The sequence below is a fragment of the Podarcis raffonei genome, chromosome 8 (genome assembly GCF_027172205.1).
Source record: "Podarcis raffonei isolate rPodRaf1 chromosome 8, rPodRaf1.pri, whole genome shotgun sequence".
NCBI classification, from domain to species: Eukaryota; Metazoa; Chordata; class Lepidosauria; order Squamata; family Lacertidae; genus Podarcis; species Podarcis raffonei.
Genome location: NC_070609.1, coordinates 27679148 through 27694521, shown reverse-complemented (window position 1 = coordinate 27694521; position 15374 = coordinate 27679148). Strand labels below are relative to the sequence as shown.

General features: G+C 43.7%; 1 protein-coding gene across 1 annotated transcript in view; it reads left to right on the top strand.

Moving 5' to 3' along the window:
* The first annotated feature begins 671 nt into the window (after positions 1–671).
* LDLRAP1 (low density lipoprotein receptor adaptor protein 1) overlaps positions 672–15374 on the top strand; it is a 68194-nt gene continuing 53491 nt past the window's right edge. Inside the window, exon 1 of the mRNA XM_053398742.1 lies at positions 672–1038. Coding sequence (XP_053254717.1) covers positions 954–1038 — 85 coding nt within the window. The 5' untranslated portion in view covers positions 672–953. The remainder of the gene's footprint in view (positions 1039–15374) is intronic.

The following is a 15374-nucleotide window of genomic DNA, read 5'->3' as shown; positions in this document are numbered from 1 at the left end:
TCAAATATTGTCCCTAAGAATGAAGTGTTAAGGGCAATTAATGCATCAAATTAATGCAGTAAATATGGTAAAATGGACTGGAAACAACCTTTTGTTGTATTGTGTACATAGCAACAGATGCAATTTATGGCAAAGGTACAAATTATCTTCAGGCTTTTTGTCGGAATTTTATTAAACTTTCCGAATACAATTTTACCATTAGAGGCATTCTCATGAATGCAAAACTTGCTCGGGATGTTGTAATATTTTTTGGTACTTTGTGATATTTTTCGGGGCATTTGGATAGCCGCCTCGCCCGCACCGACCCAGCTTTTTAGTCACCACTGCGGTGCTGCTTTAACGGATGAAGTGGAAAAGAAACCCGCCGCCTCGCTGACACCCTGCGAGAATCCAGCGGGGCAGAGTAGGCCCAACTCCGCGCGCGCCCACGCTGTGCGCGTTTCGCTCAGCTGCTGGCAACGCTGTTATTACAGGCACGGGAGCAGCGGAAGTTTCGAAAAGGCGGCCATCTGCCCTGGGATGATGACAGGAGCGGCCACAGGTTGCGAGAAGGCCCCGGAGAGCGAAGATCGCCTGTTGGACCTGTTCCCGCCCCCTCCCTCCTCTCCGAGCTGGCGCAGCAGGCCCGGCGCGAGAGATGCCTTTCCCCGCCTGGCACCGGCGCGCGGCTGCTTTGCGCGTCAGCTGGCAATGCCCTCTTAACCCCGAGAGAGAGAGAGGTCTCTGGCTGCATCCGGGCCGCCTCCCTCGCTCGCCCCCCCCCCGCGATCTTCATCCCTCGCCTCCCTCCGGCGAAGGAGGAGCGAGCCGGGCAGGAAGGAGGGGCGAGCCGGGCCGCGCGCGCAGAGGGAAAGGGGAAAGAAAAGTTTTCAGAGAGTTTCTGGAGGCGGTTCCAAAGCCCCGAGCGCGTCGTCGTCGTCGTCCGGGCGGCCTCGGCACCTTATCCAGCGCGCATGGACGCCCTCAAATCCGCCGGACGGGCCATAATCCGGAGCCCCAGCATCGCCAAGCAGAGCTGGAGCAGCGGCAGGCATAAAAGTAAGTCCGCGGGAAGGCAAGCGGGCGCGCGCCCCCGTCGCCTCCGCTTCGGATCTCTCAGCCCACAGCTCTCCAAGAGAGAGGGGTTTCTCGGAGAGGGAGAGTGGGCTGCTGCGCCGATCGCCCTGGTCTGGTCTGGGGGTGCTCCGGGGGGTCCCCTGATTCTGGGCTGGAGCGCGCGAGGTGCATCGGGGCAGGATTATAAGGAGCCGGGGTCACTTCAGGGGCAGGGGCTCCTTTTGTGTAGGGACGGGAGAGGCAGGAAAGAGAAGCGTACGTGACCAGGAGAGCGGCTGCAGCGTCCGGCAGAAGTTTTTGATGACAGGCGGACAAAATCTACACACACACACACGGAGACATAAGTACTCATACCGCCATTGGAACACTCTCTCTCTCTCTCTCTCTCTCTCTCTCTCTTTCCCCCTCCCCCCTCTTAAATGAGCCGGCTCTTTTTAAAAATGGTTGCACTAGTCTTACTTGTTTTTGTAAGTTGCCTAAAGTTTTAATAGAAGCTGCACGATGCTTTGCAAAAATATCACAGTCCATCTACGCAAGGCTAAGGAGCAACCTAAGAGACCTAGGAACGTCGGAAGCTGCCACCTACCGAGTCAGATCACAGACCCCTCTAGTTCAGGATTGTCCAAGTTGACTGACAGCGGCTCAGCCGGGTTTCAGACGGGGTCCTTCCCAGCCCCACCCGGAGATGCCATTGGGGCGACTTACTGCATGCAAAATAGATGTTCTACCACCACTGAGCTGCTTCTCTTCCCCAACTGAAAAGTTGGAGAGGGAGAGATCAGGGTCAGAGAAACAAAATAAAAGAGACAATCCTATATGCAAATCTCATTGAACTCTGCAGACTTACTCTGCTTCTCAATAGAAGTGGGCTGTAAGGCAAATTTCTCTGGAAGTTCTGATGAAATATTAGAGAACTGTTCAGAATAGAGATGTAGCCTTCTGGATGTTCTGGGACTCCATTTCCCATCAGCCTCAGCCAGCATGGCCAGTGGCAATGGACAACAACATCTGGAGAATAACACCTCGCTCACTTCTGGTTTCAAAGAGGAAACTATCAAGAAATCACAAAGCACTGCTCCGCTAAGGAAGCAGCATTTTAAAATATTATATGATTCTCATGCCCTGCTGCAGGGGTGGGTTACCCTTATCAAGGGCCATATTCCCTCAGAGGTAATCTGTCAGGGACCAACATGTCAGTGGTGGGTGGAGGGAGAGCTGTTGTACTCTTAAAGTACAATGCATACTGATGCGCAATAATAATGAACAGTGTGCAATATAGAGCACCCAATTCTACCCCATCCAGGTTTCTTAGCCAGTTCACAGCTGCTTCTGTCTAAAGCAATGAATTATAGGAAATGAAGTTTGTGAAGAGTGCTGAGAGTTGTTGAGTTATTCCCTCAAAGAATTCTGGGGACTGTCGTTTGTTAAGGCTTGCTGGGAACTGTGACTCTTTCAGGGGTGAACTACAGTGTCCAGAAATATTTGAAGGAAATTATTTGTGTTTTGAGTGTGCTTAAAGGTATGGTGTGTGATTTTTTTTTTTAACGAATAGTGTGTATGTGGTTGTAGTTACTGGGTGCTCCCAGAACATTCACTCTTCCCCTCTCCCCCAAATTCTGATGGAATATTAATTAGTGGGTGGGCTGCTGATGGTATGTTTTGAGCCCTATTTGGGGGTTCACCTCTGCCAAATGATTGTAATCATCTTGTTTCCCAGAGATACTGAACAGCAACAGTCAGGATGGACAAGACTGGGCTATATAGACAAATTGTTCAACTTGGTATAAGTCAGCTTCTTATGTTACTTCGTATACCAGGGATGGAGATGCTCTAGATGTTCTTGGACTTTGACTCCTATCAGCCACAGCTAACATGGCCAATGGTCAGGGAGGATGGGTGTTGTAGTCTAGCAATGTCAGGCTGGGAGGGAGGAGTACTTGCTTCTTCATCTCTGCACTTGAATATGGAGTAGAGAGCATGGCAAATGCTATGATGATGATAATAGCTGCTGCTGTTTTTCAACTTTCTTGTTGTTAGAGGTCAAACTGTCATGACAGGGAATGCTTTATTTGCAGTCATGAATGAGGGCATACAGTGGTACCTCAGGTTACAAACGCTTCAGGTTACAAACACTTTGGGTTACAAACTCCGCTAACCCAGAAGTAGTACCTCGGATTGAGAACTTTGCCCCAGGATGAGAATGGAAATTGCGGGGCGGCAGCGGGAGGCCTCATTAGTGAAAGCGCTCCTCAGGTTAAGAACGGTTTCGGGTTAAGAACGGACCTCTGGAACGAATTAAGTTCGTAACCCGAGGTACCACTGTATATGGCCTGGGGTTCATCATATCTGGTCTATACAGATCAAAATCCCCGAATAGAGCTACTTAAATAATGTGATTTGGAGAAGTGTCTTCTGTACTCAGTTTTTGGGAACTGGCATATTCCTAACATTTCAAGGGACGTTGGGTTGTGCCTGCATCTGCTGGTCAGGTATGGTAGTGGTGGTGATTCAGAGCTGCATTTCCCTAATTGTTTCTGGGCTCAGTCACAGACACTGGATATGTTTATGCAGTCAATTATGAATAGCTTTGACCAAATTAACTTTTTTATTTGAAGAAATATAAATATTTTCATGCTTCAGTTTCCCAGTGAGTTGAAAGTGGAAATCATAAACATTCCTGTCTTCCCTGCCATTTGTTCCACCTGACAAGTGATAATGAAATGGCCATGAGGAAAGGGCTGTAGCTCAGCGGTAGAGCATCTGCTTTGCATGCAGAAAGTCCCTGGTTTGATCCCCGGGATCTCCAGGCAGGGCTAGGAAAGATCTGAACCCTTCTTGAGCTGTTGATTGTCAGTGCAGGCAATACTAGGTAGACCAATGGTCTGATTCAGTATAAGGTAGATTCTGATGTTCCTAACATTAAGATTAAAATTAAATTGACTCTTCTTCTTTGTGATAGTAATGATGACCCGAGCCATCTAACAGGGGTGCTAATTCTTTTTTCTACAAGTGCGGGTCTGCAGCCAATTGTTGTGGCATGGGGTCCTCCACCTGTTTGGGATGATGGCCAGCCTTCCGGCCACGCCCTGTCTTCAGATGCTCCATTCACCTCCCTCCTTTTTCCATTTCCTCCTCTAACAACCTGCCAGAATTCCGCGCACTCTTAAGAATGCTCAGTCTTCATTTGGGGGTTTTCCTGCCTCCATTTTTGGGGTGGGATACTTCTGCAAACGTTTGAGTTCCCTAAGCCCGTTGGTGCCATTTCGGCTATAAAATGAACCATACGCAGAGAATGACTTCGCTATCGCTATGTAGGATTACCGGTAATTACTCTTTTCTGTTCCAAAAACAAATATGCTAGTTGTGTGTGGTGCCTGATTCCGCTTGTGCCGTTGTGTGTCCATAAGGCGTGTTGCATTTGAAAGCCTATTTAAACCACTCCTTTCCTTGCTGTCACAATTTTTCCTAGAATAGAACACCCATAATGACACCTATAGCATATATTTTAAATGCCTGCAATATACAGCACTGCCTGTTAGGTGCAGGGGATGTCTTTCCATTACTGGTAAAGATAGCATAGTAAGCCCCTTGAAATAACAGCAGCAACAAGCAGCAGCAAAACCTTTCAGCAAACCTTTTTATCATTCTGGATAAAATGTCACTCGACTAACTTATTTTTGGGTGGTCCCTATGTGGAAGATTGTGCATGATCCCTCCTTCCCCTTTATACAAAATGACTGCTGCAGAATAAAATCTGGGTGTGACTTGATGGTTCAACTAGTGCTTCCTACCTCCCTTCAAAGGCATAATTCTTACAAACAATACAAAGTAAGTTTGTGACTGGGCTGCACCATCTGAGACAGCAGATGGGGACTCAGGTGATGGAAGGCAGCCCCATCTCTTCCATGCAGATAAAGAACTAGGCGCCAGGGATGAGGGTTATGTCCTAGCTTTCATCATGACCTGCTGGTTTTCTGCAAGTAAGGAATGTGAGTGCTTGGAGGAGTTTTCAGTTGTGTGAGCCTCCCCCCCCCCCGCCCCACAGTCTTAAGTGGGGCAGCCCATTGACAGCTTAGCTGTCTCTTTTGCTCTTCAATGTCATTCACAAATTGATCGCAATTTGCTGCCACCCTCCTTGATGCTTGCCACTTTTTTTTCCTTAAAAAAAAAAGAGTGACCCCTTGCAATTTGGAATTCACATACTCTGCTGAAACAATAAGAGTGTGCTTATCTTTAAAAAGTGCTTTAGAATGTCCAAGTTTCTTAAGAAGATTGATCTGAATCCATCTAGCCCAGCAAATTCGTTTCAAGCAGTGGCTAGCTGTGTGCTCCTGGGAAGTTTACAAGCAGGACCTGAAGTTGTTTCTCCTCCTTCAGTAGCTGATTTGCAGAGGGACAGGCCACAGAATATTGCCATGCCTAGCGCTCCTGTTCACAGTTCCAAGTCAGCAAATCATGCCCTTCTGCACAATACTCCATTCCATTTTCTTAGCCATCCAGTTTTCCATTTCCCTGACTCTACAGGTCAGTACCTTCCAGTAGCCTTTGTAATCATTACAACAGATAGGGCAATATTAGTTAGCAGCCTTACTCCAGATCTGGGGGAAGGGATAACTCTGTAGGCATTCATTTTTAGATAGGGTTAGGGACTTGTGAGTACCAGGTAATCTATCCGGAATTCTCGGAAACCACCAGTTTGCAATCAACCACCGACCAATCTCCTCCTGAACCCCTAGCAATAGTGAGCCATCTATTGTGAGGCAGAGAGAGGCTTGCCATTTCCAAACAAGTCTCTGGTCTGAATGCTTCCGTTTTCTTCCTCCTGCCTAAGGAAGTGGAGAGGGTTGGGGAGCCAAATCTGTACTCCATTGCTTCCAGGTCAGTAGAGTAGATCAGTGGTTCCTAACCTGGGAGCCATGAAGTTATCAACCCCCTGCTGCCTCCTTTCCCAGGCACTTTATATCAGTTTCTGGGGGGAAGGGGGGAATTATTCACCTCTGCTGCTACCTACAAGCTAAAAGGAGTTGAGCGGCTGTTTCAAAGAGCACTTTGCAGCTTTAAGTCAACCTGTTCGCAGGTTGGGGCAAAACCGCCCTTTGAAGCAGTATCCCCCTCTCTTTTAAACAAGTGGATAGGGCATAGGGGGACTCCCCTGCCCTTGTTGCTCAGATATTTGATGGAAGTGTGCTGTCTCAAAGCCCTTTACAAAAGGCCTTTTTGAAGCACTTTGTCTCCTCCTTTAAACATCAATGTCTGAAGGAGGAGGCTGCCTCAGATACCACTTTTGCACACCCCCTCTGATTTTGATGCTCAGATGGGAGCAGAAGGGGGTGGGGGGTAAAAAGGAATTGGGAACCATTGTAGATCCCGGGAAGGGATTGCCAATTTTTTGCAGCTGAACAGTAGGCAGTGAACCAAAGGGAAAAGCCTGTAATCTAGGCAAGATTTGAATTGGGGATTTTCTCATTTGCAGCTCAGTCTCTTAGCCACTGTGTTATGGAGTGGCCTTTTTTGTGTGTGTCATAGTCAGTTTATTTACATACCACATTTCCCACAAATACGTCTGTGCTTAAAGCAATTTACAGCAAAAAAACACAAACACACACAGTCTAGGCACAGGAGTACAATAATAATAAAAAAGTATAATATTACAACACTAAACACTCTGACAAAAAAAGCAGAAAAAGTCGTGGAATACAAAAATATAGTGTTTTATACAGAATAGAGTGCTCAACTTTGAAATGACTTTGAATTCTCTGTCACCCCTATTATTTTGCTACAGAATTTATTTTTTTAACTAAGCAACTAAGCAAGGCAAAAATACCTCTTTTCCATGGCAGAAATATATTGGTGAAACCACTCACCTTGTTTGTCGCTAACAGTACCCCAATTGGGTGGAAAGCACCCAAGTTGGGAGAAGTGTATCAAAGAAATGAATTTCCTGAGTCATATTACATCCCATAACTTTACAAGCTTCTAGAAGGTCACTGGTAATTGTTTCATAGTTTTTGGCCTTAATATTTCCAAGAAAATTTGTAACGATGGATTTAAATGCTTTCCACAGTCTGCCTTCAACTTCATTGAACCTATCATCAAATATATCGTCTTCCATTATTTCCCTGATTTGTGGGTCCACAATTATCCCTTCCTTGAAGGGAAAGGAAAAGTAATCCCTTCCAGTGGTTCATTGGCAATATTAGTTTGATCTGGTATTAATGCTTGACGTTGTGGCCAATGTTTCTAAACATAATGATGTGCTCCAGCTTAGCTGTCCCACTCAGAAAGAAAACAGTATTTTGTGTATCCCTCTTGTAAACCAAGGAGGAATGCAATAACTTTCAGAACATTGCAGATGTGCCAAGCATAGTTATTAAAATGAATGTGTTCTGGAAGAAATCATATGCTGTCATACAATTTATGGATGGCATAAGCTACACAGGAGGGTATCTATTGCCAAAGTGGAGCAACACTGCTTTCAAACTGAGTTTGGAGGAATAAATGGACAAACACCCATTGTCCAGATTATGCTGTTGTCCCAATGCTTCCAATTAGGTAAAGGTAAAGGGACCCCTGACAGTTAAGTCCAGTTGCGGATGACTCTGGGGTTGTGGCACTCATCTCGCTTTATTGGCCAAGGGAGCCGGCATACAGCTTCCGGGTCATGTGGCCAGCATGACTAAGCCGCTTCGGGCGAACCAGAGCAGCGCACGGAAACGCGGTTTACTTTCCCACCGGAGCAGTACCTATTTATCTACTTGCACTTCATGCTTTCGAACTGCTAGGTTGGCAGGAGCAGGGACCGAGCAATGGGAGCTCACTCCATCGCAGGGATTCGAACTGCCAACCTTCTGGTCGGCAAGCCCTAGGCTCTGTCCCGTCATTTTCTGACATAAGATTTTTTTGTGGAGGAGATTTCATCCTTGTGATCTTGTGGATAAAAGCCTTTGACAGATTAAGATTATGAACAAGACCATTCAGCTCACCTTGAGCTATCAAATGGGGTTCTGTTGAAGAACCAGGTCCTTCAAATATGTTGTCAAATTGTTCTCCACGTTGAGCTTCCTCATCAGATGCAGGATTTTCATATTTGGTGTCATCCACCCCACAGCAAAATCCCAAAATTCTGGTGGCCTTCATATTGGGAGCTCATGATATGTTCAGCAAACTCCATTCTGTGAGATCCATCTTTTAGCCAGGCTCTGTGGGCTCCATGATGTGTCTTCATCTCCTATCTTAATACCACAATAAAGTTTGTTTGCCAATTGCACAAGTGGGAGGAAATTTTGCTTCTGAGTTTTAAGTGATAATTCTCTTAATAAACATAGTGGAAACTGATCAATTAACATACTGCCATGGTATTCTAGAAACATGAGGACAATCAAAGTACTTCAAAAGTAAGTATTTCGCCTACACAACACAATTACTAGGTACTAGAGAACTGAATGAAACCTAATGAAAACTAATCACTTAACATCTGAATACTTTAGCATATGTATGCAACTCACAGCATCAATATAAACAAGTATTGACATGTTCTAGCTAGTTGCAAGCAGTATTAGATACAGCAGCTTACAGAGCAACACACAGGGGGTGCCATCTATGCAGTAATTATGGGTGATAGACAAATTATGTTCTTATATTCAGTGCTAGTTTTCTAGAAAAAGAGGTCCCTGAACTCACCATGAACACCTCCCTTGTTCTCTTATAGTGGCAACGACTCCTATCTGAGAGGTGCTGGAACTGAGTTCAAGTGAGTTCCGGCTAAAAAAGCCCTGTATATATTCCTTATAAAAATACATATGTAACACCTAAAAGAATCCATGCCACAAAATTTCTGTTTTCCTGTGAAATTAACAATTCATATAAACTGCATCAAAATTTAAGGTAGCCGGAAGCTCACCAATATGTCTAATAACTTCACATTCAAATGTAACCTCAAACCTTATCATTTTTACATCAACCTTTCTCCCAAAGCATGTTTCAAAACCTCTTTCTAATAAAGAAAAGCCACCCTGTAATGTAATTTAAGATAATTTATAATCCACTGTGCTAAAAAACAAAAAAATAGCACTTGGAGCTGGTAAAAAAACGGAGAATTACTGTTTATGAAGGGTTGTTGCCTGAATTTCCTCCTTTTCCTGCTCTCTCTCCTCCCACCCCACCCCCCTTTTTTTGCATTGTGTATTAGTTTCTCTGCCAGCAGGCTTACAATCTGTCTTGTGCTCTTTTAATTTAAAACACCACCACCACCATATTTGCAGAGTACCTAGAAAACCTCTTTGTAAATCTGGGATGAATTGCTGCATCTGATCTGGGATACACCAAAGATGTGACTTCATCTGTCCCAGGCCGCTGGATTGTTCAGCTGTGTGATCCCACAGCTTCACTGGAACCTCTAAGTTTCCCAAAAAGGGCCATGCTGTTCTCCCCCTCACCCATGTTGCAATGCCTTTTAGGCAAAAAGAACTTAAAAAACCACCCCCTCTGTATTAAAAGGTGAGAATGGAGTGCAAATTACTCAGCTGGCTGTTTATTGAGTGGCCTCATTACCCAGCTGGCCCTTGGTGTCAGAGCAATGGGATGTGTTAATTTAAGTACACATACTTAGATCCGCCAGCCTGGGGCTTAGGAGTGTGTGATGCATAGCCAGCCCTTGACTAATGGCCTTGCCCGCCCCCCATGAAAAACCACAAGGCTGTGTTTTGCTTTGCATCTCTTCTGAAAGTGGGTCTGATGTTCTCGAGATTAAAATCTGGCCATCAATTGTACTATACCCAAGGTCTTTTGTCTTCCCACACATCTTGACGTGGCATTGTGATTTGCAAATCTTAATGGGAAACAGCCTTACTAGAAAAATTAACCAATAAACTGAAACTGACACGGGGACAAATAGAAGAAGACGCCTTCACCCCGGTATGGCTCCCCTTTATCACATACACAGCCCAGCAAGACAACGACAAAAATCCACCAACAGCATACAAATCAATATGGCTAACCTGATCCAAAACACCCACCCACCCCACTCACACATGAAAACAAAGACCACCACAGCCGACCACAAATGAACACCCTAGGCCAACCCCAACCTCTCTCACCACCAAAGGAACACAAGTGAACAGCAGAGAACCTTCACAAGCAACACTGACAAAACCCCCCACATATATTAAGTAAAATAGAAACATCGCCACCCAACCCCACTCATCTCTACCTCTTTCCCCCTTTTCTTCCTAATGTCTCGACAAATGAAACCAATTTGTAAAAAATGTTAGGTGGGGGGGGGAGACATTGCACATACTTTTGTAAATCAAGAATTCTTTTAATAAAAATACATTAAAAAAATAAAATGGTGTGCCACAAACCAGGAAACTGGCTGTCCTTCTGTTTCATAGAATTTTTGAGAGCTGGAAGGAGGCACAGAGATCATCCAGTCTTCCCCCAACCCTGCTCATTGCAGGTTCTACCCTGCAGGATGCAGTGACATGAATAAACATGATGATGTTATTATAAGCTTATTGAGGGGTTAATGAACTAAGCAAGTTATTTATCACATTTGTTCTCATGTCGACCTTCCAAGAAGTGCAGTGTGATGTACACAGTGTTCTCAAATTGCGTGTGCTCAACAGCCTTGTGAGGTAGGTTTTGATTAGGCCAGGAGATAATAGTGTCTTGTGCAAGGTCACCAAGTGTGGCAAAGTGGGAGGTATCAGTGGCCTTGATTCCTTTATGTCTTATTACTACATCTCCTGTGCATTCTGAGATAGCGATTTCCGTCATAGAATTGTAGAGTTGGAAGGGACCAAGAGGGTAATCTAGTCCAAACCCTTGCAATTCAGGAATCTCAACTGAAGCATCCCTGACAGATAGCCATCCAATCTCTGCTGTAAAATGTCCAATGAAAGAGAGTCCACCATTGGTTCGGGTCCTACCCTCCAGAGCAGGAGAAAACATGTTTGCTCCATCTTCCATGTAGCAGCCCTTTAGATATTTGAAGATGGCTATCCTAGTTCCCCCTCAGTCTCCTCTTATCCAGGCTGAGCATACCCAACTCCCTCAACCGTTCTTCATAAGGCTTGGTTTCCAGACCCTTGATCATCTTGGTTGCCCTCCTCTGCACACCTTCCAACTTATCAACATCCTTCTTAAATTTTGGTGCCCATAACTGGACACAGGACTCCAGGTATGGTCTGATCAAGGCAGAATAGAGTGGTACTATTACTTCCCTTGAATGTTTTGCCCGTTTTTACCATTTCTTATTCTAGAAGACATGCAACTCAGAGAGGAGATACCTTCTTTGCTGTATTGGTTTCTGATGGTAAAGGAGCATGCTGAGTTTCACAGAATCCTAAGCCAAATTTGGCCTTACCAGGCCATTTTTCAAAAACGACTACTGCCTGCCCCACACCAGACATCATATGCGGGGCTGATAGAGATGCAGTTGGATTGGTTTCTCAAACAGCTGATCCCCGCAGAGGGCAGTCTTGAAACTGAAGTGCATCATTTAATGCAGGCATAGGCAAACTCGGCCCTCCAGATGTTTTGGGACTACAGCTCCCATGATCCCTAACTAGCAGGACCAGTGGTCAGGGATGATGGGAGTTGTAGTCCCAAAACATCTGGAGGGCCAAGTTTGCCTATGCCTGATTTAATGTGTCACTTTCTGCCCCAGTGGACCAGCTTTGACAGATGAGTGGGACTATCCACTTTTCAACCACCTGACATAATAGGATGTCATATGAATTGCAAGTGGCTGGTTCCACACACCTGTCAAAGTTGTCTTGTGGTGTGTGTGAGGGGGAGATAAATATCTCACCTGCCAGGCCAAAGCGTTTATCTATTCTGGATTTTACAGATTTAAAAAGTTGCCATCGCCCCATTTACAAAGAGAGCAAAGACTTGATTTTTTTAATATAATGTGAAAGTAGCACAGACCAAGATTTATCTACTACATATGGGGAATACACCCTTGTCTCTTTCTGCCCACCTTGCTTTAAAGCAAGGTGGTATTTTAATGTATGCTCTGAGTCAAAGACGATGTGGCAGTGAGACAGCTTCTGACCTCACCCTCTGTGGTCTACAGAGTCTTTTGAGGCGCCACGGCTTGGTTCCAGTTGAAGGGTGCAGTTCTAGTGTAAAGTGGGCTGTACCCACAGAATGACAGTAGCTAGAGGTGGCTGTGTCTGGCCTCTTGTGGATTAGGACTTCCCTCTGAATTTTCAGCATTCACTTAACTAGTTCTTAAGCAGCTACTGTATAAGGTTTGGGGGAGCGCAGAATGTAATAGGTTCATACAGCCAATCTGTAACATTTGACATATCAGGCTGTTTGAAATTTATATTCTGGCTCTGCTGCTGTGATTTTCACCAGCACCTTTAGGCTACAGGCCTACATCTAACCAGCTGTTCTGCACCTGTAGCTTCTTCCAGCAGAAGCCCCGAGGAGGACAACATTGAGTGTTCTAATGTTACACGACAGTAGCTGGTCCAAATTATCAACATTAGCTGGGGAGAGATTTTGGGGTGGGAGAAACTACATTCTGTAGCTCTCAGTGAATGGTTTTAAATCTCTTATGAAGAGGAGTTTTTGTGAGCTTGCCAGCTGTTTTCCTGCCAAAAAATATTCCCACCCAGATTACCCGGAGCTCATTCTTGGCAGGCAGGTAAGATCAAAAGGCTTGACTCTGCAATAGTCCTTGGATGAGGCAGATCACGTTGGGCCTAATAAAGGATTAAGGCTCTTGTAAGAGAGTTTTGAAATTACAGGATTGCATCTGGTGTGCTTGTGTCAGCATTTAACAAAAGACTTGGTCTCATTTTAAAGTAGGAATTCAGTTTAGTTGTCTGTAAGGATGAGGGAGAAAAAAATGTTCAGTGTTCCCATTTTAATGCAAACCTACCTCGTTTGCGCTTCCTGAAGAGATGTGGAAATTGGAATGATGCAACTATCGTTTGGAATTCACACTGCTTCAAATTTTTCTACACAGTTCTTCTGGTGAAACACATACAGTTGGGGGAAGTGTGCAAGCAAAACTAGTGCATATCCATGAAAATAATGTAGAAAAAATACATTGTATTAATGTAGATGACTTGCAATAATGTGCATGTTAGGAGAAATGCACAAAAAGTGTATGGCTTTTCATGCAGCCTTTTAAAAAATGCACAAAATGTGTAAGGCTTTTCATGCAGCCCTTTAAAAAAAAGTTTGCAAACTGATGTGGAAATGGGGCATATTTGGGGGTAAACATGACAGCTAAGAATGTGAATTTATTTAAAGATAATTATGAAAAAACTTGGACAGAAGTGAAAAAAGATCTGGAGATTTGGTCAAATTTGAAGCTTTCCTTGTTAGGTCAAATTGCGGCTATAAAAATGAATGTATTGCCAAGAATGTTGTTTTTGTTCCAAGCATTGCAAATAATGGATAAGACGGATTGTTTCAAGAAGTGGCAAAAAGATATATCTAAATTTGTCTGGCAGGGCAAGAAGCCCAGAATAAAATTTAAGATATTAACGGATGCAAAGGAAAGGGGGGGATTTGCCCTGCCAGACTTTAAACTTTACTATGAAGCGGCAGCATTCTGCTGGCTAAGAGACTGGCTACTTCTTGAGAATACAGATATCTTGGATCTAGAAGGTTTTAATAATACCTTTGGGTGGCATGCATATTTGTGGTATGACAAGGTTAAAGCACACAAAGGTTTTAAAAACCATATTGTCAGAAAAGCACTACTTAATGTCTGGACTAGATATAAAGATTTGTTGGAAAACAAAACCCCAAGGTGGTTGTCGCCAATGGAAGCTAAGGCAGTTAAAAAGTTAAATATGGAGTTTAAATGGCCAAGATATTGGGAAATTCTGGAAAGGGAAGGGGACAGATTGAGATTGCAGAGTTTTGAGAAATTAAAAGGGAAAGTGAGAGATTGGCTTCACTATCATCAAATAAATGAAGTGTTTAAAATGGACAGTAAAATTGGCTTCCAGGTGGAAAAATCAAAATTGGAGACTGAACTGTTAGAATCCAGCACTAGAAATTTGTCAAAAATGTATAATTTGCTGCTGAAATGGAATACACAGGATGAAACGGTTAAATCAAGTATGATTAAATGGGCTCAGGACATTGGTCATAACATTATGTTTGCTGACTGGGAGAAGTTATGGACCACCGGGATGAAATTTACGGCATGTAATGCCTTAAGAGAAAATATTATGAAGATGATCTATAGGTGGTACATAACCCCAGTCAAGCTTGCAAAGATTTACCATTTGCCTGACAATAAATGTTGGAAATGTAAGGAAAAGGAAGGCACATTCTTTCACCTCTGGTGGACATGCCCGAAGATTAAGGCATTCTGGGAAATGATCTATAATGAACTGAAAAAGGTATTTAAATATACCTTCCCTAAGAAACCAGAGGCCTTTCTCTTGGGTATTGTCGGCCAAGGGGTGTTAACGACGGATATAACTTTTTTTATGTATGCTACAACAGCAGCAAGAATACTCATTGCAAAGTACTGGAAGACACAAGATCTACCCACCCTGGAAGAATGGCAGATGAAGGTGATTGACTACATGGGCCTGGCAGAGATGACGAGCAGAATTTGAAACCAGGGAAGAGAAGCAGCGGAAGAAGAATGGAAAAAAATTAAGGACTATTTAAAGAAATATTATAAAATTAATGAAAGTTAAAATGATGTTGGATTAGAAAATAAATGGTTACTATTGGTAATGGATAAGATAAGGAGAATAAGTAAGATCAAACTAAGTTAAAATAAGGGAAGATTTGCTGAATAAACGATTAGAAATTGGAATACAGAAAAGGGAGGCATGAGGAAGTCGGAGAAGTAAGGTATAAGAAAATAAGATCTGAAATTGTACTTGTTTTTTTGTTTGTTTGTTGTATTTATTGTATTGTATTGTTTTGTTTTGTTTTTGTTGTTATAAAAAAAACCCTTTAATAAAAAATTATTAAAAAAAAAAGGAAATGGGACAGACTTGAGTTTAAGATTGAGGAAAATGAGAAACCGAGCAGAAATGAAATAGGCAGGTTTGCCGATCCCTGGCTGTATATACTTTCAGGGTCAGGCTCAATCTCACATGCTGAATAATAATTAGAACATTCTGGTCTTCTGCAAGAAGAAAAACGTCACGGAATCGTCCAATGTCTGAGAACACAAAATAAGGGCAATAAGCTTGGTTCATGTTATAATTTTCCCATAGGCTTGAGAATAAAGGACGGGCACAAGAGGGCTGAAGCTTGGGGCAGAATTTACTGAAAGTGATTTGGGGTGTTTGTTTGTGTATGCGTTTCTTTAAAAATATGCT